The 24,257-nt window shown below is 37.4% G+C and overlaps 1 protein-coding gene across 1 annotated transcript; it reads right to left on the bottom strand.

Moving 5' to 3' along the window:
* Window positions 1-14,170: 14,170 nt before the first annotated feature.
* Window positions 14,171-22,631, bottom strand: KERA (keratocan). The gene is made up of 4 exons (XM_009882604.1): window positions 22,572-22,631; window positions 22,357-22,451; window positions 20,142-21,034; window positions 14,171-14,696 (listed from the first exon to the last, which is right to left on the bottom strand). Exons 3-4 carry the CDS (start codon window positions 21,025-21,027, stop codon window positions 14,524-14,526), a joined length of 1,059 nt encoding a protein of 352 aa, XP_009880906.1. The 5' UTR covers window positions 21,028-21,034; window positions 22,357-22,451; window positions 22,572-22,631; the 3' UTR covers window positions 14,171-14,523.
* Between the last annotated feature and the right edge of the window lie 1,626 nt (window positions 22,632-24,257).

Below are 24,257 nucleotides of genomic sequence, written 5' to 3'. Positions count from 1 at the left end.
GGCCTCTGCTCTGTGAGCTCTATCATCTCTGTGTTGCCATTAACAGAAACAGGATCAGAGTTAGCTGATGAAAGACCTTTTATCTAGCACAGCCAATATAGCTAAAATACAGGTAGAATTCTTTGTTGAGTGAAATTTCACTCATCCAAAGTGAATCATCCAGAAGAGACAAACCAAAACTCAAACACTACATCTAAGCAAGTGTTGGGAAAATACGCAAGGACTGGATGAGACACGTAAGGGAAAAGTTAAGTTTTAGGGTTCAAAGTAACAGCAGATGTAGTGTGTCTCAATGCTATCTCAAGACTCCTAATGTCCTGTTTTGACACAAAGCTGTGCTGATGAATGTCTGAGGGAACTATTAATGGAGAAGTTTCAGCTTGTGCAAGTTTCCTGAAGCCAGGAAGCCCAGATTAATCCAGGTTCATGCAGCTTTAGACTGAGGGAATTACTCCAGCTCTGGTGCAAAAGAAAATTCTCCATTCAAGCGCAAGGGGAACAGTGTTAAATTTCATTGTATAAATGGTGTGTTCTTTCTGTTTCTGTCCTTTGATGAGCAACGTGGTGATTATAGCACTGTTTGCCCAGATGCCCACAGTTATTTTGCTGATTCCTTTTGTAAGTCAGATGGTCCACTGTAAGTAACTGGAAAAAAAAAAAAATCTGCTGGCACCACGGCAAAAGAGCCTACATCAACCATGTATAAATTCAGGAGGGAACTTAAAAGTTTTCTAAGTTTTCAACAGATTATGAAGCAAATGTGCAGTGATGGTGAAAAGCCTTTGGTAGTTTTAGTGTAAAATCCCAGAAAGGTATGAATGGGATTATATCATAGCAAGTAACTGAGATTTTTTTCTCCAAATGAACAAGCCCTACATGAAGATCAGAGCTTGAATTTCGTCAGCTGGGGAAAGGGAGCAAGTGGAAATGTTCAGATCTAGACTGATGTGGTCAAAATGATATTAAAGGAAGATGATCTGAAACTGTACATTTTTAATGTATGGAGTGGATCTGAATGATTGTAAGGAGCAAGAAAGAAAAAAATAGGAACTGCTGTACTGGAGACCAGAAGCAAGAGATTCTAATAATCAGGCTTTATAAAAATTCTGACAAAAGTCATACATAGGAATAGTAGTTAAGGCATAGGAAACAGTATAGCATGTAGTGGCAAAATTCAGACCACAGCAGAAAGAAGGAGGATTCCAAAAGAAGAGTGGGAGAGAAATTAATAGCAGTAAGGGAGATACCTAGATAGCATTATGGAGAATTACAGAAGAAAAAGGGTAAGCTCCATGTTTCTCAATTACAAATTCTAGTTTCTTTAATACAGCCTTCAGCAGGAGATTGTGGAATCCTTACCGCAGAAGTTAAAGATCGAGTAGTGTGAATGAATTGACTTGTCTAAGGAAAATGAGCAATGGGAGATCAGCAGGGCATAGAAGAGAGTGAGGGAAGGACTAAGACCTACTGAAGAATGACGCAAGATGTAAGAGGAGACACAGGAATGGATGTTACTGCTAAACCCATAAATAAGATGCTGAACCAACAGTTGCTCACACAATCATTTTCTGGAAGGAAAACAGAAATTTCGGTTTATCTCTGTTATGCAGACATGTAAGTGTGCATCTATTTGTAATCTCTAGTAATGATAGATTATGGCTTCTCCTTAGTAAAGTCTGAGGGACACAGCCTCAGCTGATGAAAATAATCAGATTTTCACATCAGAGTGCAGATTATTTGAAAGTTGAGCCCTGGACATTTTATGGTGGTTTAATGATAAATAATATACAAGCACGATATGCCAAAACTAAATATAAAATAAAGAACAGTGCAGTGTGACTTGTAAAACTCCATTACTAAACTAAAGCTGTCTCTGAGGTAAATCATTTGGAGCCTGTGGTGAACTTGGTCTGCTGGAGAAAGTCCTTGCTTTCATTTACACCTCTGAAACACCATTAACAAAGGCAGATTTTGGCCCACATGCTACTTTAAACAGAACTCGAGGGTAGTAAAAAAGCCAGACATTTCTATCATTAAAAAGAATCCTGCTGAGGGGACCGGTCTGTTTTGGTTGCTACTGTATAGTGCCAATGACTGTCACTGTATCAACTGCTAGAGAGAAAATTCTGTTCCTGTAGGACTTTCTGAGATAGAGTTTGAAATGGTTTCATTTAAATAACTCTGGTTACTATATCTGCAACTTCAGATCATTGAATAAAGATAATATATTGTCTGAGAAGAAGAATAACCAAAGGCAGCGAAAACTTTCCCTTTGGCAGTTATTTTTTTCCCTTTTGCTCCATGAAACATGAGAAGTTTTATTATATAAAACTGTGCTTTCTTGTGAATTTTTCCTTTAGGCTTGCCAATGAGAGATGATGATTTAATTTTTTCCAGATATTCAGTTGATTTAATATAATTTCTTTCATGTGGAACAGAATGGGATAAATGGGCACAAGTCCTAGAATATCTATTCTTTTTCACAAATCCTTAAGGGTACATTTCATGGAATCACAACATATTTTTGGCATTCAATTCTTGCACTAATTACATAGTGTTTGATTATAAGACTGTTTATTGAAGATCATATGGTGTTTGTCCTGTGTGTTTAGGCCTGTTTTTTTTCTTTGTTGTAACGGACAGAGATGTATGCTTGAATTGAAAATGCTATTTAAAACAGACATATTTGAATAACAACCCCCCTTGCCCAGGTTCTCTAGACACAGCTGTTACTATTGCAAACCCAGAAGCTTTCATGTACCTTATCCTCATTTCATTTCTCTTGGATTATTTCCGGAATAGCTTGAAGCCTTGATTATGGTTAAAAGCTTCATTTTTCTCTAACCAAAACCAGTTTCATGAAAGTCTTCATTTCATAATAACTTTTAGTCACTTTTGTGCCTCTACTTCTACCCTGTGTCTAAAGTGTATGCAGTATGTTTCTTTTGTGTGTTACACATATATTTAATTGGAAAACAACATACTGAAATGAACATATGTATCACTCAATCATGTGCTATTGACACAAAGAACAACCCTACCGCTGTGGGATTCTGGCATCAAGATGTGGAGATGTGGAGAGGGAATGCATGATCCAGAACAACATTATTTTTCTTTAACTAGATTATGTATTGAAATAAAAATGCTGTTGTGCTAAGGTTGAGCCAAAAAGCAATACTGTGGGTAGAAGAGTTTGATACGAGAGCTATTGAGTCCTTTCTTCCCAGTTTTTCCTCCTGTTTGTAACTGAAATCCAGCCCTCAAAGTTAATCTCTTTTTACACTGTTCTAGATATTGTTAAAGTAGAAAAGGACTTGGGCAAACACACAATTTTCCTTTTACTCCTTTCTTTTCCCTTCATTTTTTAATAGGAGCCCATAAGGTCACCCTCACTCTGTGGGAATGACTCCTTCACTGACTTCATAGTCCAGGATGAGGGAACAGCTGAATTTTGTTGCTATCTCCACTTCAAAACAGTGCTGCTGTTTTTACTGTCAAATTGTTGACCAGAATCCATTTGGGACCAAAGTAACCCAATCTATCCATTTAATAAGCAATTCACTCTTAGATTCCTGGAACCCCAAAGGATGTAAGAGCAGATGTTTATCTGCCATTAAAAAAAAAAGGAAAAAAAAAAAAAAAGAAAGGTAACCCGTTCTCCAGTGAAAAAAAATCCTGCAAGTTGGATTTCTGATATTCTGCAACCTGAATTTAAATTTAATCAAGATTAAGTATCTAGTTGTCTACCTGTCATGAATAAAATGAACATGCAAAGCCATCCCATTTACAAGAGTAGAGATTTTATGATTAACCAGTGTTGGGACTGTACTTAGAACTTCTTTAAACATTGTATATTTATTCATCCAATGTGGACTTTTCTCCCTCAGCATAGGCACTCTTTTTTCTGGTGTTCCTTAAAAAAAAAAAAGAGGGCTTTTTCATTGCATGATGTTAAGTGGAGGCTAGCAAGAAGCAAAACTGTGCTCTTGAGCTTGTAGTACATCTGAGCCACGATTCAGCACCTGAAAGTATTTAGGGAGCCATAACACTTTTGAAAAACCCAACAAGTTAGAGGGCCACTGAAAATTAGTAGACCACAGATCTTATATCAACTACTGTCTGAAACATTAGCTGATAAAACTAAGCACATGGAGCAGCATATGTTTTACAGGATAAAGGTTAAGCCTGAGAACACTGCAGAGTTGATTTGCCAGCTGACGTTGTCTCTTCATGTGGTTTCCAACAAATCTTTAACGAAATTCATGGTTGTGGCGTATTACCATATTCCTTCTGGAGTTCATTCTAAAAGACAACTCCACATCAGCATGAAACAGTGCACAGAATAGAGTAAAGCATGATCTGAAGAAAGCCCATGGGTGTTATTTTCACATCAGCACAGTTTCTTTGTGTTTGGACAGGGCTCAAATGTTGGATTATGTATTAATAACAGTGCTTTAGACAGCATTACAAATATTAAACATTTACTATTAGCTGTTGCTGTCCTGCCAGTTCCCAAAAGAAGTAATGCTACAATAGGCTGCGGCGTTATAAGTCTTGAGTTTTAGGAAAGACGACAGCACTTCTACAAAAGGCATTGTGCACCAGTAGTTTCCAAGCTTGCAGGCTCTCAGGTTGCCTCCCAAAAAGCATCTGAGGTATTTGTGTCTCCTTCCCCCTCCTTTTATTCTCATGAGAAGGGATGCCCAAAAAAAGCATCTCTCAAGCTTCCTTCTTTTTCAAATTAATCTTATTTTCTTTCTTTCTCTTTTATGCCCCCATCCCAAATTCTTTCTTTTACCTCCCTTGTCTTTCATCTTCTCACTTCTAGTATTTGACTTCCTTTGTCTCCTTCCTTGTCAAATTGTGGTTATATTGGCGACATGACAAATGACAAATACAGTTGTTTCATTACTTGGCCAGATATTGGCTGCAACAAAAGCCTTTTCATATATCTGGGAGTACTACGTAAAACTGATGCCAACTGCGGCTGAAGTTCCTGCACAGATTTTTGAGATCTCGGATATTTCTCCCTAAACAGGTGTTTTTTCCACAATTACAGTACTGTAAAAGGACATTTTTTTCAAGTGGAAAATGCCATCCTTTCTAAGGAAAGAATACCATCCACAGCCACTTTGGCTGTAATCTATCAACTGATTTCTCATTTATTTGTATGACCAGGTTTTATCACTTCGCTTTCCACACTGTTTGTGTATGCTCACAGTTCAGCAACAACTGACAATGTAACTCCATGACCTTGTGATGTAGAGGGGAAAGCACCACCTAATCCTGGTCAAGGGCTGTATGAGCAAGATAATTTGCAGTGCTTTCAGCTTTTTTTTTACCTGTAGAAGGCACAGGGCTTCAGCATGTCCTACTCATCCTTAGACAAATTAATAGGCTTTGGTCTGAGGGCTCAGTCTCTTAAAAGAACAGGAATTTCAGAGATCCATAGAATCTTTTTGGTTTGAAGACACCTTTAAGATCAAGTCCAACCATTAACCTAGTACTGCCCAGTTACTGCTAAACCATGTCCCTCAGCACTACATCTTTTAAATACCTCCAGGGATGGTGACTCAACCGCTTCCCTGGGCAGCCTGCTCCAATGCTTGATAACCCTTTTGGTGAAGACATTTCTCCTAATATCTAATCTAAACTTCCCTTGGTGCAACTTGAGGCCATTTCCTCTTGTCCTATCGCCTGTTACTTGGGAGAAGAGACTGACCCTCACCTCGCAACATCCTTCTTTCAGGTAGTTGTAGGGAGTGATAAGGTCTCCCCTCAGCCTCCTTTTCTCTGGGCTGAGCAACCCCATTTCCCTCACTGCTCCTCATAAGACATGTGTTCTCTCTGTTTCCATTCCCACCAAGCAAGACTGCAGTAGACTGCAGTCACCAGCTCAGGCAATTCCCCGTTCTTCAGGCATTTTGTTGAATTTGAAAACAATCTTAAAATTAAAATATGTGTTTCTACACACACACACAGAGCAAGGACAATCTAGAAATTTTAAGTGATTTCACTTCAGTGGGATGCAAATATTCAATAAGAAATATGTCTTCTAGAAGGTCAATGTGAAAAGATTTACCTAAAACATTTCAAATTGTCTGCTAATGGTAAGATATGCTTGTTCAGTTTATTTTCTTTTAAATAAGGTGCATGAATTCATCAGAACTGTTCTGGAAATGGTTTCTGAAATGATGAAAATGTTAATGAAAACTGTAGCAGTATTTGACATATTCTCCCTGAAAACAGTAACAGCTTTCAAAGGAGATGCACATTTTTCTTTTATTTTTTTTTTTTTTTTATTAAACAAAGCGTATGTTTACATGAGCTTTCAGCAGCACTTATAACTGCTGAGTTGTGCCTGAACTGCTACGTTTAAACAGTTTTTGGAGACTTGGAAAAGCTGACCAATAACTGTTTAGACCTGATCACAATAGTCAGTATAGAAAGAAGAATAATGTCACATTCATGTGACCAACCTATTGTTTACCTCTGAGAAGGTAAACAAGAAGTGACAAATCATTATGCATTTGAAAACGCAGAAAACTCTGCAAATGTTAAGTCAGTGCAATCAAAAGAACCAGACTTTGGGAAAAAAAAGTTTCCATTTCTGCATTCACAGCTTTCCACTGGTTCTTCTCTCTGAAGTCTCTCTGTTATTATGCCTCAGCAGCAAACTGCCCAAGCTTCATGCGTAGGTGTCCAAAGATGTCTCTCCCATCTGCACCAGTGATTTGAGCTAACATGACCCAAGAAGCAGCTGTGGCAGATCATTACATGGTCCCAGCTACAAGTGGCACTAAACCAGGTGAGGCTGAGGCATTGGCAATGTTAAAATTCTGTTCCTCAAGTCACTGATTATAGAAAATTTCAGCTTTCATTAAAAAACAATGACATTTTTAGTCCTGTTGCATGTGGACAAAGTATGATTTTATAAACCCTATGAATGCTTAAAATCCAAACGTTAATTAACAGAAGAATTCCCTATTTTTAGGTTGATTTTTTTTCTCCACATTGTGTTTAGACATCCCAATCCAAGAGGCTTGGCTCATGTCTCCAGTCACCAGGGGCTGCCATGAAAATTACCCCAGCCAAACCAGGATCCTTTCTTCCCTGGCCCCTCATTCAGCCTCCAGACTCCCTTGTGGGAAGGGAAGTACAATAACTGTGTTGTCTTTTCTCCAGGCAGTTCATGGACACTTAGATAATTCAATCTGCGTGGATGGCTGCTTGAAGAAAACATGAAAAGAAGTGAGGCTACCACTGGAGAAGAGAAGCCTCCAGGGACACCTTATTGGGGCCTTCTAGTACTTAAAGGGGGCCTCCAGGAAACAAGGGGAGGGACCCTCTGTCAGGCAATGTAGTGATAGGATGAGGGGTAATGGTTTTAAACTTGAAAGAGGGCAGATTTAGATTAGTTATTAGGAAGAAATTCTTTACTCTGAGGGTGGTGGGACACTGGAACAGGTTGCCCAGAGAAGTTGTGGATGCTCTATCCCTGGAAGTGTTCAAAGCCAGGTTGGATGGGCCTTTGAGTAACCTGGTCTAATGGTAGGTGTCCCTGCCAAGGGCAGGGGGGTTTGGAACTAGATGATCTTTAAGGTCCCTTCCAACTCTAACCATTCTACAATTCTATGATTCTAAGTATATTTGCCCTCCAGAGTGCACACAGCTCCCACCTAAAGGGGACTGTTTGCTGACACTGATATAGATGAGGCTGTGGACTTGTCTCCTAATTTCTTCTTGAAACATTTAAGGTTAAGGTCTGCTGTAACAGAAATTGTATTTCAGGGAGCAGTCCTGTGTGATGCTGACAGAAAGCATGGCTGGTATACCAAGGATTTAGTTTTCTTTTTCCAAATTTGGTGGAATAGTTAAAGAGATCTAATGTGCCAAGCAGAATGCATCAGGTGGTCTTTTGGACTTCAGTCAAGTATTTGGATCCTCCAAGTTTTTTACATCATTGTTGGTCCTTGGCCAGACAGAGGTAATTGTTACCTCTCTATGCTTCTCACTCATACAAGTATCTGCACACACTTGTAAGTCTGACAGTTTACCCCAATTGCATCTTCATTTCCATCTGCCTTGCACTGGATGATTTTCTGTTCCACGTTTCTGATAAAATAGGACTCATTTAGTTGTTGGGCCCCTTTCTTGCCTTTATTCCTACCACTCAATTGAACCTCTTCATAACCCTGATCTGCTGGCCACCTGCTTCATCTCCTAAGACAAAAGGTCTACAGGCTGTAATTCCTCCATCAACGCAGTCGGCCCATGTTAGAAGCAGCCCAGCAGTAATAGGACTTATCCTGCTCCATCCTTCACAGTACCAACGTTGGGAAAAATCCTAGTATTGAGGTAGTATTAAACCACCAGGAATAAGCCCCATAAGAACCTCAGGAGGGAGGTGGTAGATGTCTAAATACAAGAAAAGCAGACACCACAGAAAGCCTTGAGTCTCTGAGAACGCCATATTTCTTGCACAGGCGTCTTGTGCAAACATTGCCAACAATTGTGGTTGAAAAAGCACAGAAAAGGAGGCCTGTACCCAGAGCTCGCAAAAGTAGGAAAATATACAAGTCTTATTAATGCTTTGAGGAGAATAAGAAGGATGCATAATATTGCAGCTGAAATCATTCTTAATGTTCTTCAGTACTGGAAAGTCTGTTATGTGATACCAGACAGAATGCAAATGTAAAAAATGAACAACAGGGGAAAAAAAGGACAGCATGGAAATCTTGGCTTGAGAACAGAAAATTGTCTTTTCTGTTTGTTTGTTTGATGGTCAGACCAATATAAAAATGTTTATGTTTATTTGACTAAGAATTAAGTATTGTCATCTTCTTTTCTTATTGAAAAAGAGAATAGACCTCACACCATATTTATATGTTGCATTTTAAATTAAATGTTAAAGAACTTAGATCAAACCAAAACAAACACATAAATGATTAGTTTTTTTAAAAGATACAAAACACCATGACCTTCAGAGGAAATCTTCACCAACAGCTTTCATTTTCCCATTTGGCCAGTAATGCAGAGGCAGGGAGTTTGGGGGCCCTGTGCCTGGTAGCTTTCTCAGAGAAGATAGTTAAGATGTAACTTCAGCAGAGTAGCTCCTGCCTATTCTGCTGCTAAGCAGTATTGGAAAGGGTTGTTATCAATCTTTTTTGTTTGAAGTAATTCCAGTCGTTAAAAGAAACAAATCTTAGGATTCACAAAACAGAGTGAACCTCTAGTCTGGTGCTCAAAACAGTCTCCTCAGAGGGAAAAATAATCTACGTGCCAATTCACTGTGCTTCTGATTCAGACAAGGACTTGAGCCTAGATCCTCTAAGGCGATGAAGGCTATCCTCACTGCCAAAGTAGAGAATTGGTGGATTATTTCAAGTCCTGAAACAAAGCAGAGCAACACAAGGAGATTACCTTCCTTGAAATAGGCTGCCTAGTAGTAGGAGTACAATTTCAGACAAATTCCAGGGTTTCATTGCCTGGAGGAGAGCATATCATGCTACATGGATGTCTTAGCAAAAGGATTATTAAATAAGAAGCATGAGCACTGGTTTGTTGTTTTTTTTTTTCTGTCCTGTGGCTGAAACTATTTGCATATTTTTTCCTGAGTTTACTAGTAATTCAGAAAAACTGTGATAGAGCATTTTAATGAATAAATGATTTACTGAAAAAACTTAGCTTCCCTGAGAGCTGCTGATTCCACATGTAATTTTCATTGCCCCAGCCCCTAATTAGGAACAGCTTTTGTTTGTGGAAGATGTGATTCCAATTTCTTCACTAATTTTCTTACAAGAAAAGACTGGGGGCAGGGAGGGGAAGCCTTGGAAAAGAGATTTCCAGATATACCCTATCTACATGAGAGCATCAGCCTGGATCCCTGCACACACGTGGGAGGAGGTGTGAACGTCGTGAGCTGTGGGGCATGATTTTCTGCTGCGGTACGTGTGCGGCAGTCAGGCCGGCGCTTCCCCTAGAGAAAAACAGATGCAGCTGAACCACCAGGAAACAGATGAAATCAGAACCGCCATTAGCACAGCGTGCATAAATACACTTAGGCTAGAAAGCACCAAAGAAACAAAACTAAATCAAGCTCATAGGTTGACCAAATGCATATGCTACAGAAACCAAGACAAAAACAGTAAGAAGAATACCCAGGCTGTTTGCAACAGTGCAGGGGGTGTAAGAAACAACTGTATTGGGAAGGGTTTAAAATTCATTACAGTATAAATTTCTTTGAACCGCCACCACCGACAGAGCAAGCACGGGACTAAGAAGCAGTATTGCCTCTACTGATGGGGAAGAAGGTAAATTAGGTGAGGCAGAACATGAATGCAAATGATGTATAATGGTTCATACGCTTGACCTGAAGTGATTAGCACTAGTCCTGAGAATCATTACACACACAGTGTGGTGCCTTGTAGAGCTACCCTTTATGTTTAAATGAGTAATCATTTCTGGAGAAAAGAATGCAATTACGGAGAAGTGTGTTTATTTGCTGACTCCAACAATGCAAAGATTCTCTGCCACACATGGCAGAAGTGGGATATTAGCTGTTCAACAACCAACACAGCAGTTCAGGTGTTACAGTAATCTGATTCCAGATAGATAATGAAACTAGCTGCAGTATAATATCAGCAAATAGTTTTTCTAGGCTGGAAAAATGACAGCAAGTACTTGTGGCAAACATTGGAAACCATGTGGGCGCATCAAGGGTGAATGAAAATCCCTTCAGTGACACCAAGTATGTGTTGGAGTTATTAAGTACAAACATGCAAATTGGCTTTCTAGTTTTCTTCCAAATTTTTACCTCTTACTGTTTGTGTTTCTTCCTTCAAGTGTCGTACAAGCTGCTGTGGTCACTGGCAACTCTGCAGATGATTGTTGTGGTGGTGTTTTTCATTAATAATGTTGAAAAAGAAAGTGGTAACAAACTGTTTGGCATATTGAGAAAGAAACAGAAAATGCCAGAGAAGAGTATGGAGCAGGGACATTCGTGTATATGGCTGAATTTTTAAATATGCTGGCAACATCTATACAGGATTTTAATTCCTGCAGAGCCAGCTGCGTTATAAAACCCCACAGTCTTTTGACAGGTCCAGCATCCAGCCTCCAATCAAGCTGGCAGACATGTCAGAAACCTCTGGGTGCTTCCCAGTTCTTCAGCCTCTCACTTTGTTGTAATGATTTCCTTTACAGAACAACTGTCTGTACCCTGGGCTGAGGTGATAGCACATCTGTGTAACGACCGTGATTTCAAAATTAACTCATATGTAACATGCATTTCAGGCAAAGCATTAGGTGTTTGTGGTTTGGTTAGCGATTGATCACAACTGCAGTGTGCTTAAGGTGACCTGCTTCGTTCTCAACTTCTTATACTTGTAAACGTCTGTGTTTCTTTACATGCTGTTCCATGCAAAACTGCTTGTGATGTGCTCTGACAATTAAGTGAAACATATGTCGACTTTACGAAGGCAGCTGTGTGTTCAGACAGGAGAGTTAAGAGGTCCGTTCCTCCCTCCTTGCAGTGGAAGAGACTGCAATTTTTTTCTGACCAGGAAATATCAGTGGGGAATCTTAGACCAATCTTGGATTACAAAGAATTAACACCAGACTTTCAAGCACAATAATGCTTTTTACATAGTTTTAGGGACATTATTCATAGGGAAAAGGATGTTGTGTTTTACATTTTACTTTATAGTCTTCTGGCATAACGAATGGATTGAATGAGGTGTGGCTGAAGGCCTACGTTGTTTAGTTCCATACAATAATGCAGTTTAGGCCTGCTATTGTAATCTCAGGGGAAATTTCACCAACTTTCCCAGAATGTGTGAGAACATTAAAACTGTTGCAAATAGAGACATGCATGCAGTAAAGCAGCTCAAACCCCAACCAGGGCTGATTTATCTCGTGAAGGTCGCTATAGTAACATAACTATTTTTCATTCTGCTTCATGCTGCTGGTTCTGGGAGAGGGAATCAAGATGGGACAAACTAGCCTGAATGAGGATACCGAAGATTTACTTTTTACTAAACAGTTCTCAGATGTGGAGTCAGTGGGTGGCATCAAAGATGTAGAACACAAAGCACTTGGCAACTGCAGCTCTTCAGCCCAATAAAAGCTTGTCCAAGGATGTATCACAAATTTTTGCCTTCACTCAGATTAACTGGCATTTGAAAAGGACAGGTCTTGAGCTTCAATCTGCATGTGTTCAAAGATTTTTCCATAAAGTAGTACTGACCTTTGAAGAACTAATTTATAAGGCTTTCCACCCTAGAGTGGATTGGAAAAATCCCTTAATATCAAGCTAGCTGGTGGAAAAAAACTACTAAAAGTGATTTCATCAGATTATGTGCCCCTGATATATTCACATAATGCCCCTATCAAGAACATTGAGTACTTTGATGCTCCAGTGTCCCCAGATGATTTTATGTCCCATTCCTTCTCATACATAAGCTTGATGTCTCTTTGGGGAAGGGTTAGTCTTTTCTGGTTTAATATCTATATGGTGCCTAAGAGGGTGATAATTTTTGGCTGGAACTTCAAGGTGGTTTGCTGTACAATCAGTTAGAACTGTAAATAAAGTTAATAATATACATATATGTCTGTGAATAGTCACTTTGGTGTATGTGTATTTGTTCTTTGTTTATACTAGAAATTAATTTCCAAGTAGAACCAGGTAATTTTTCTTATAATTTAATTAGTAGTATTGTCACTTTTTTTTTTTTTCAAAAAATAAATTACTATGCTATTATTGAGTAAAGAGCATAGATAAACATGCATACATATTGTAGAAACTTTTAAAATCTGTATTTTTTCATATAGGTTGAACACAGAGGTACAGAAAATATTTTGCTAGAAGGGCAGGAGTTTCTCAGCAATCACATAAAAAGAACTGCAAAAATAAACATTTTTGGGATAGGATTTCTGAGTGGGTTATTTCTATGCTGAGTTTCTATACTGGGTTGTTTCCACAAGCACACTGGAGCTGAATAAGGCCTGATTTTCAGATAAAAAGAGATTGAATGTCAGAAATTACAGATCTCGACCCTTTTAGAAATCTACCTTGAAGAAAATGCTTTATCTTCAAAGAAAAAACTATACCACATGCATAGCCTTTAAATGCTTGTTACTGAGGCCAGTCTTAAAACGTTAGAAATAGATGCAAGCTATCGAAGAGTAACTAATTGCTTCTATCTACAAATACAAGAAGACTAAAATAATATGGCTGATGGATAGTCTGTTGAGCTAGCTATCAGAAACAAAAATTTCGTACTCTCCCAGTGAATAGTTGACTCTAATATTCAAGTTGTGTATTGAAATTCCAATATTGTCTTATAAAAATAGGAAAAAAACCCCAACCAGATTTCATAAAAAAATGACCACTAATATGTCCCTTGTTAGTGAATTGTGAATGTGCTGTATTCTAAATACCTGGACTTCTCTAAAATCCAGTGTTATTATGTACGTGTATATGAGTCAGCAGATAGCTAAATACTGCTCTGAGTTGATCATATTTGCTCAAAGTAATACAATTCCTATACAAATACTTGGCTAGTTCAGTAAATAATTGCGAGAGGATGTATCTCAATTTCTTAATTCTCTCTTTATCACCATTATATTAACTAACCATTCCAATTTTTGTGAAGCATCTAGTCTGTGAAATATGTAATACTCTTCTTGGTTTTATCTCTAAGGAAACTAAAATAAACCAAATATTCAGTGACTATCCCAAAGCTACAGGAAGAAATGGTGTCAAAACTAGAAATGGAATACTGACGAATGAAACAGCAGAAAATTGGCACTTTGATAGAACAAAACTTCATCTCATGTTCCTTTATCCCTGGATTTGAGTTGGATCAGTGTATTCTAATTCTGAAATCATACACTGAATGAATCCATACAACAATATGTATTGAGTATACTGCTTTGGACTCTGAGCCTCACATACTTCATTCATGCCTTACAAGTACCAGTCTTCACAAGGTGACAACAATTTAGGAGCTATTTGTACGTTAAGTGGTTGTTCACCATTAGTCACTGTGTTAAGAAAGACAGTGGCAGTTCTGATAACTAGTAGTCATGCAATTCATGATTTTTCTAGCATATATGTTCAGCCAAGTGCACTCAAATGCATTGTGTTAGTTACTATGTAACACAATAAGGAAACATAATTTGTCTGTAGCAATGATGTTAACAGGATAGATGTTGTACCATTTGACAATAAAGAGGGAGTAGACAAGAATTTGCTTTGGAATATTTGGTATCTGACACAGACAATTTTCAATATATTTGCATCAGGAATTCTTAGGTAAAATGTTAAGCACATTTCATGTCCGTCCAAACTTTCTTCTGAAGAAAGAATGATCTTTTCAGCTGTAGAAAAGATGCAAGCAAAGAAAAAAATAAAGTCACAATAAAGATGTTACTTGTTGATTTATGAGTTAGAACAAGTTTCATTCCAGCAAAACTTGTATCTTAGCACTCTCACAGAACAAGAGTGACACTGTGATATCATTATATGACAACAGCTTGAAGTAGTCGGAAACATATCATGACGTCCAATGGGATTGGAGGTTGAATTTCATTTCCATCCAGGCGAAGGTATCGGAGGCGAGGGATGTTGCCATAAAAACCATAGTCTTCTGCTACAGCAATTGAGACTGGGCATATTTCAGTACCATTGACACCTGAAAGTGTACATCAACATGTTAGGTAATTTCCATGGGAAAGGCTCATGAAGACAAAACTCATTTAGAAAAAAAGTAAAACAGACTTCTACTGATATTTGTATGGGAGACATTTAGTCTTATCAGAGTTGGAAATGCCAAATTAACTGCTTTATTGATCAAGCAAAAAAATTATGTTAACATCACGTAAACTAGATCAGTGAATCACATATTTAATATACTGCAATTATGAATAAAAGCCACTAGATGCATAATTTTACCTTGGACAGAGATGAAAATAATTTAGAGAACTACTCGATAACTATTCATTGAGAAATAGCTCTCTCCTCCCAGAGACAGCAGAACAAGGTTAGTGCTGAGGGATTTCAAACACCGTACTGCAATGGCAGTACATTAATTTTAGCTGATAATATTCCCCAATGAAAATCTTGCATTCCAAGTTACCAGTATTGAATTAGTGGAGCTTTTCAGGTAGTGCCTGTGATTTTTAACATCTATACTTTCCTGTTCTTTTATATTCTTTAGTACAGTTGGTTTTAACTGCAAGAACATAGCTTGTGCATTGGGCTATTTTTCTTCCTAATCTGAAAGCAAACAAGTCCTTAAAATCCTTTATAATCACACATAGATTGTTTCAGTTCAGGTAAAATTTGAAACTATAGCATAAATCATCACCTGTTTTCATATAAGTTAAATAGATTGGATTCTTACTTTGTCTCCCCTAAGTTACCTCTACACTGTCACTTGGCTAAAATGCTTTTCATATCATGTCTTCAGTTGTTGAACAGTGAGGTTGCCATTGCCCTATTTCAGCCTCAAAATGGCCTTATTCTATAAAACACTGAAGCAATGTTTGTTTATCAAAGATGTCAAATTCCTTTGACCAAATGATGGTATTTAGTGATTGGTCTGACTGCTTGAGGATCTTGTTGGCTTCAGACCATCTGTTAAAAGTGGTTTAATGGAGAATATGTGTGTAACAGATTTTTTTTTAAGCACATTTTTTTAACAGCTCAGAAATAGGAAAAGATTTCTACCAAAATTTTTCTCCCATTATACTTAGCAACAATAATATGCACACATCTTTTGATTACAATTCCCAAAATAGGCTAAATGTTATGATGAAAAAAAAACCTGATACCCCTCCCCCCCCCAAAAAAAAAAACCAAACAAAACCAAACCACCGAATTTTGAAAAACTGCCCATATGTTTGCAACATCTTGGAAATGGACTTTATCTTTGTCATGAAAATTAGATAAATACATCTAGTTGGCCAAGGCCTAAAACTTTTATCATAACCATGATATCAAAATGTCTTTGCCTATGTTATGAAATTTGATTAATGTTTGTAAAGCATTTGATATTCTTGGAAGAAACAAGCTATAACTTCTTTTCATGTGTGAAGCTATGAAGCAGGAAGCTTGAGAGTGAGGTTTCATTATGAAAGTAGTTATTAACAGTTTTACAAGTGAATCAACACCACGTAGCAGAAAATATCTGCCTTTTCAGGTCAACACTACTGTCCTTAGGAGACAAGAAGGCTTCAAGGGTGTTCTAAATCTCTGTGTTCTCTGACCAAGAAATCATCCCACTGCACTAGTTTTCACTGGGTTAATTACTCCAACCTTAAAATGAGGCAGCAGTTATCTAATCACAGGCCACCTATGAAGAAATTATTTCCTGATGATGTGTGGTATGAAGTGGTTTGGGTTTTTATTGTTCTCGTCCCATGAACAGTAAATCCTACCCAAACTGTCAGAGGAGTAAAAGCCTCTTTCTTTTCTCTTCTTTTGCAATCCTCTTTATGGTATATGGCTGGATTTTGCTTAAGCAGGAGGGACAGGGCAATCCATCCACATGGGTACAATTCACCCTGTCTAAACTGATCCATGTAGAGGGTGTCAGTCTAAGTAAACCATTTAGGCTCAGTTTGTAAACTCTGGAGAGAAATGAACACTTCCAAAAGGTGATTCACAGCTCCTTAAGATGGGATGATTTTCCCTCTGCAATTGCATATCTCTTTCTATTATTTGAGTAGGTGGTCTGTATGACTAACCCAAACTAGGTACAAAAATCTAGGATGGTTAAGTCAAAGAAGATGAATTCCACCTGTTGTGAACAGTATTGTTAAGTGGTGTAATGTTTAAAAATGAGACTCTGGATCTGCTGTAAGGGAAAACTGCCAAAGAGGTTTTCATTAATGGTTAATACTGTATGTCTGCTGAAGAACCAAAGAAGATCCTATTTCTTTTCCAGTAAAACTCATAATTTACAAAATTCAGAAAGTAAGTTGATCTAGAAGATAGATGTGTTCTGACATATATGAGTGTGAGGGTATTTCTGTTCTATTCTTGTAACCTCTAGCTGCACTCACTGTAGTCCAACTTAAGTAGTTGGACTTCTTTCCTCCTTTTCACGTAATATTTAACTGTAGCAGCCATGGATCAGCCTGGAAATCTGTACCTTTCTGGACTGTTCCACAAAAGAAGCCAGTACCAGCTACAACTCAGGGGTCTGACAATAAGTCAGGATCTGTAACTTCAACCATTTCTTTCCAAATATCCTATAACAGATTCTGATAGTCTTGCATTGCTACTTGGCCCAAGGACTTCTCCCTTTCTCTAAATGTGGAATAATACTAGCTCAAAGGAGGTATGCCAATCTCTTGGTGTTCTTCTAGGGGACCTTACTGTTCACTCCCTTTTATCGCTCCTTTGATAACACTGTAATACCACTTCCTAACCTTTGCTCGCTCATGGCATCATCATTTCCTACCTTCCCCTTTTTGCTTCCTTTAACGCTCCCTTTTTGCATCATTTGACATGTCCCCAGAGCCTCGTATGTGTATCTCATAAATAAATATGTAAACATGTGTGTTTTAAAATGACATGGAACAAGTGTGGTGTATATCTGCTGTAGCTATAATTAGTTTTGGGTTTATGTTGATTTTGCTTCCAACTTTCAAGTACTTTTTCCGTCTGCGCATTGAGAACCCTGGGGAAGGGGCCACAGGTAGAATCCTGGTTCCACTGAGACCAATGATGAGGCTAACATTGACTTCACTGGGCTTCAGGATATTGCCTTATATCTTCATAAATGATCACTGGAGAAATAAAGCCTTGGACTTATATGAAGAATTGATGTTATACAATAACATACAATAAAAAGTAAGCAAATACTATTTGCATAGAATTTTGATGTCTGAGCTCTTAAAATGCCAGCAGCATAGCTATGGACCACCAAGAGAAAATAAAGCAGCAATTGGCAGGTGTGTAGGGGTATCTGAGACTTAATATTATAAAAAGGGCTTGTACTGCACAGGTAAAAGTAAACTTTCAGGAGGACTCTTCTTTGTAGAAACCAGATCTAGGCTTTTACAGTTATCTTCCTTTCAAATCTTTTACATTGGTTATCTTAAAGTAATGAATGATCATCAACTACCTGTGTTTCAGAAGACAAAAACAATCTGCAGAATTAGTGCCACATCTTATTAGTGCTGCCTGATGGAATTACATTCTTTGTTTGCAATCCTAAAGGCCCTTTGAGATATTGTCTGTCAGAGCAGCGTCTCATGAAGACTTTGTCATCATGCCTTACCTCTTCAACAACTATGCTATGCGGTAGAATGTGCCTTACATAATACCTACATTTAATTTAAGGTGTCAGGTTGCTTTTTTAATATTTTTGACTACTTTATATGCACTTACTAAGAATAAAAGCTTTTTTAAAAAAAATTAAGAGCAGTGTTGTGCTTAAGTTAGTAATGAATGAATTTTGAAAAGTGGTAAAGGCATTAAGGAATATAAGGCTTGTGGAAAATTATTGTGATTTAGGCTCATGGGTACCTATGTGTCATTGGAAAACAGGACTTGATTTTGCACATACTACACAGGTGGATTTGCATGGTTTTTACCTTTTAAAAACTCATTTAGGAAAGGAAGATAGTTTGGCACCTTTTTAAATACTACCTCAACACAAAACACCTCTTAAACTGGACAGGTTACATTCCATTGATTTCAATTTAGTGTCCACTTAAAGTGACAGGAGATAAAGTCTGCACCTGAGGCCCTGCAGTAAATCAATTAAAATAAATCCCTTTGTAACCAGGAGGCAATGAAACATGTTTAGTAACAACATATGTCATAAGCCTTAACTCTAATTAACTGTTAGACTTCTCGCTAGACAATCAAATATGTGCCAGTTGTACAAAAGGCTTCATACTTTTTTTCTTTTTCAAAATGCAGTGAATTAAGCTAAATTTTTAATAGGTATCTTCCTTTGATGTGTCCTTGCTTCATTCAGAAGCCAAACCATTATTTTTAGTATGTTTGTGAACTACAGTGGCACAAAACAGGAGTGAGGAACCATTTATGCAATTAAATCACCATGACAGGAAGACAAATGTGGAGGCTTGTTTACCTTCTGTGCAGTGATAAATAGAAAGTCATCACTTCGATTTTGGCTTTTGGGATGAAACAAAGGATTTAAGATCTGTAGGATTTACTAGGCAGATATTTTACCCAGTGTCCCCAACCACCACATCCCTGCTCTATCTGGATGAATTTGGAAGTAGTTCTAGAAGCAGAACTATGACATGACAACAGGCTTCTGTCGCCATGGATACAAAACCTTGCCTCATTTATGCAAAACAGAAAATGTTAGAAGACATTTGGGGAGATAAACCTTAGTAGGACAAGCTTCTGTAAAGTCAGTGAAAAGAGTTTTCATAAAGACTAAACCCAAGTGTCAGCATTTTGTGCACAGTGAACAAAAGATGGGGAGGATATCCAAGCCTGAAATATTCAATATCCACATTATAGTTAGTCATATCTGAAATAGATTATGTTGACTACAGCCAACATTTTATTCTGTTTTAAGGGTGTCTCACCTTAAGCTCCTACTACATAATTTAGGTGGGCAGAGAGATAGTCAGAAGAACTGAACATAGAGCAATTCTCTTTCTTTAGTGAAGTCTTTCACTAAAGGTGAAGGTGCTCAGGAACTTTGAAAATCTAACAGTCATGCAGATGTGGATTGAATATCCTAACTTGTTGCACCCATTTTTTTATTGTTGTTTCTTGCTTTTTACTCCTAGCCTTTCTGTGGGAAACTTATTTTTTTCCCACAAAATGTTTACTAGCGTGTATATAGTAAAATGTGAATGCACAAATTCTCCTTAATCGTATTTGTGATCTGCTCATAAACTGTTATTTCTGTTTGCATATGAACATTTTTCACATATTGTATTACTACTTTGCACATATTTGGTTGTCATATTTTAGACCTGACCTGAAAACTGGCCTGTGGGAGGTCCTCATGCTCATCTCCCTATAATATATAGCACATTTTTAATCTCCTTATTTCAAAGAGCATTTTTTGTAGTTAAGTAAACAATTTAAAATAATTATGTCTTGGTAGGATCCAACGCTGACAATACACACTTACTTTTTATTCTGTTGTGATCAAGGTGAAGGTGCTCGAGATGGGCATTGATCGGTGGAATTTTAGTGAGCTGGTTGTGAGACAGCTGTAGATCTAGAATAGATGAAACATTAAACCCGTTTGGGGGAATACCATCATCAGATAATTTATTGTAGTTCAGTCTAAGGAAAGTCACGTTGGGTATTGCTCTGAAGTAGTTTTCTGGTATCACCTCAATGGAGTTGTTGTCCAAAAACAGCTGCAGTGTGTTAGCTGGAATGCTTAAAGGCATTTTCTTGAGTGAATTTTTTGCTATGTTGAGTTGCATAAGATTGTTGAGTCCTTGGAAGGTGTCACTTTGAAGAGCGCTGTCCAACAAACTGTTCTGGTGCAGATCTAACATAGTAAGGTTTTCCAAGTTGCTGAAGACTCCTTCTGGGATTCTGGAGATTTTGTTTCTAGCCAGTCTTAGCTGTTCCAGGCCCACTGGTAATGGGGAAGGCACCTCTTCCAATTCATTATCTTCAAGGAATAAGTAAAGCAGCCTTTTCAGCTTGCTCAGCACACCACTCTCAATTCCACTGTTAGTGATTTTATTCTTGTTCAGATTTATCCATCTCAGGTGAGTGGCATTCACAAAAGGCTTCTCTGAAACTGTTTCAATTAGATTGTTTTGAAGATAAAGGTACCAAATTCTTGCTGGGATTGCAGGGATTTCTGTAAGTCCTTTGTTATCACAGTATAATGCATTGGGGAAACTAGGAGGACAGAAGCACTCTCGTGGACACTCAGAAGTGTACCGAGACCAATGCTCAGGATCCAGCTCATCATAAACTTGTCTCACAGTTCGAGCCCATGCAGAATTGGCCAAGAACAAGAGCAAAAGGCTTGTATAGATGTTTAGAGTCATTGTCTGCCTCGGAAAGGGAAAATAAAGTTAGCTGTCTCTCAACAGAACTCTCTAAAAGCAAGCTAGGTTAACAAAGGACTATTACACAGAAAATATTTCTTTTATAAACAGCCAAATTCTGTCCTCTGTGGTATTACCTATGGCATGTTAAGGAAAAACTGAACAGTAACATAAGAGATATGAATAATTCAGTGCTCCATGTTGAAGAACTTTTTCCTGATTTAACTTAGACTCCGCATTTATCAGTTTTAAGACCAGTTTAACTGATGTTCATGCCAGTGTCATTTCAAAGAACCTGAAAACATGGATCATTTTCCTGACATTAAATCATTGCTTCGTATAAATTTATTTGTTTTCCTGTACAGAACTCTAAACTACTTTATATAATGTACTATCTTCAGTAAACCTATCAATACCATGATGATATAAATACTATTGTACTCAGCGTTCCTCCTTTTAAAATTAATCATACCCTCTTTTCTGCTTTTCCTCTCTCTTAAATTATAATGGCATCTGGATCAGATTTTCCAGGGTCTTTTCTCATCACAGAAAAGTGAAAGATCAAAGAGTGTTTTAACAGCTGTTTGTTGGGCATGGTCTTAAAAAGCTTGAAGGGAATATGTTTGAGTAATCCATTCCCCTCCCTCATTCACTCTCTCGTAGCCAAAGTTATGAATTTCCTTCTCTAAAGCAAACAGCCAAAACAAATGCCTCATCTAAATGACACAAAAGTAAGTTCTAATCAAATTATATCATATACGCTCTTGCATCTTGCACGTATTATACCTACTTAATTATTTGCTTTGTTTAGCCTCTTCCACCATTAAATGATGAACAAAATAATCAATGATAGTTTACTCCAAAAGAAAACATTTGTGTAGCACAGAGACGGTGCTTCACAAACTCTGTTATCTTGCTTGCTTTCTCCTGAAGATTAGCAAGCATTTTGCAATGCAGAAGCAAAAGACTGATAGCTGAAATTTCTGGTCAAAATTAGGAGGTTAGTTTTGGCAAAAATACTATTTAAATAAGAAGTAAATTCTCTCATAAGGTTGGCGTACCAGTAAGGTTAAGATCTCAGTTAAGTTGCTGCAAATGATTAAATGATCATTTAATAGTTTTCAACATTGTTATTAGCAGTAACAAGTGCAGTATCCTACAGATCTTCCAGCCTCAGAAACTGCTATCTGGAAGCATTCCAAAAAAAGGACAAATAAAATATTTCTAAAGAATAACATCTCTGATTTGCACAGTGAAATGATGCATTCTCACAGTGTAAATATTCATAACCTTAATAACATTTTAAAAAAGAAATATAAAGTAATTTACCTTGTTAGTCAAGTTCCTGGAGCTATCTGAAACCAGTTAAAAATCACTGTAAATTCACAGCCTTTGGCTGCTAACCACTGTGTTTGCTTCCTGTTCTCCTAAGAATTAATAGCATATAAAACTTGGAGTACATGCTAGTATTCCCAGATGTATTACTATACACACCTTATTAGCTATTGTTTCTAATTTGACATTGCTTCAGAGTTTGGGCTTACCTCAGCTTTCTTGGATCTTCTTCTCTTTCTATTGGTCACTGTTGTTAGACTGTAATAGCTTGAGTCAGGCTACAAGCCGTGTTCTATGAATACAGCCTAATATATACGCATCAGTGGCTACAGCTTTTAACCCCTAAAATAACTAAGGCACCTCGGCACCTAGGCAGGAAAAGACAGGAAATCCTGACTTTAATATCAAGTAGCCACAGAGCTGAAGGTATTTGATTTTTACGTTTTAGCAGATGAGAGGAACTGGTCTAAACGAAACAGGTAACACAAAATGTACCTTTATTCAAAATTTTTGTCAGCAGATACTTTACATGCAAAGCTTGCTTACATCATAATTCGTTCTCATAATACCTGAACTGGCCACAAAAAATTAAAAACAGTGCCATCTGTTTCTACGGAAATATTTTATTTGATTTTTATCAAATGCAGATGCTGCCATGACATTTAAAGACATAATTCTTGATTAGAAGAAGAAGACTGCAAAAGCATTTGCTAAGAATTTTTTAATAACATATCTTCATTTCTTTAAAGATAAAACCATAACTTTTTTTGTTGTTGTTGTTCAGAGAGATATTTACATATATTTCTACAAAGTTTTCATACTCTCCAGTGCCTCCTGCAGTGAGGTCTGGCTTTAATTATCGAGACACCAATTAATTATCTTGTTTTATCATTGATCTAAAGTAAACTCTTTCCAGCTAACTTGCTATCCAAGGCATAGACACATATTTCTCACATTAAGTATTTTGGAAGGTTTTTGTTTTCTTTTTTTTTTGTTCAAACTTAAAGTAACAACTTAATATCAGGAAAACTAGCCACGTTTAAAGCCAGAACAATGGCATAAGTATTTTAAGGAAAAAGCTAATGAAAATCCAGAAAACAAAAAATATATCCTGGTGTCTTTTATGAGTTTGTATCAGTTTTAAAACTTAATTATCTAATTATTTTCAATTCTGTTTCATCTAATTTATTTTAACAATAAAATCTCTAACAACTTATTCCATAATGTTTAATACTTTGCTTCCTAAACTAAGAATGTCTCAAAAGAAGTTTAGAAGTAGAGTAGACAAAAAGATAAGTAATCAAAAAAAGGAAAGCAACCCTTAAGTACATGGGCAGCTTCCACTGACTTCAGCAAGGCTAATGTTAAATGTGTCATAATTTTTTTTTTTCGTAAGTATATGGTTGTACTGCCTTGTTTTCTGTTTAGGAAAAAATACATCTTTACTACCAGTAATTTTTACATGGCTTAAGTATGTACTTAGAAATAAAACGAGTGCTTAAGTGTTTCACTGTGCTAGAACTCCAGACACTTCAACATCTCTTAGAGATTATTAGAGCTTTCCTATAAGCCGAGTATAAAACTGATTCCTTCATGCATACTAGCTGAATATTTCAAAAGTTTAAATTAGATGACATTAATTTACTTTACCTAAAAATAAAGGTTCTATCTTTAAGCAGAGGTACTAATTGTTAGCACAAAAATTAGATGTAATGTATTAACCTTTTCATTATGAGTGTCACCTAGGCCTTAAAACATTTCCTTTGACCTCTCGCAACAGATGTGGTGCCCCACATTAATGATGAGGAGGCTTGCCAGCTGCTGTCCAAGGAAGAGAGGTGGGGAGAGGCAGAGGCACCGCTGTACGAAGGTTAAAATAGTTGTGCATTCTGCTG

Source organism: Charadrius vociferus, unplaced genomic scaffold, assembly GCF_000708025.1.
Source record: "Charadrius vociferus isolate BGI_N301 unplaced genomic scaffold, ASM70802v2 scaffold72, whole genome shotgun sequence".
Classification (NCBI taxonomy): Eukaryota; Metazoa; Chordata; class Aves; order Charadriiformes; family Charadriidae; genus Charadrius; species Charadrius vociferus.
The sequence above is the reverse complement of the archived record's forward strand: the minus strand, read 5'-3'. Positions and strand labels throughout refer to the sequence as shown.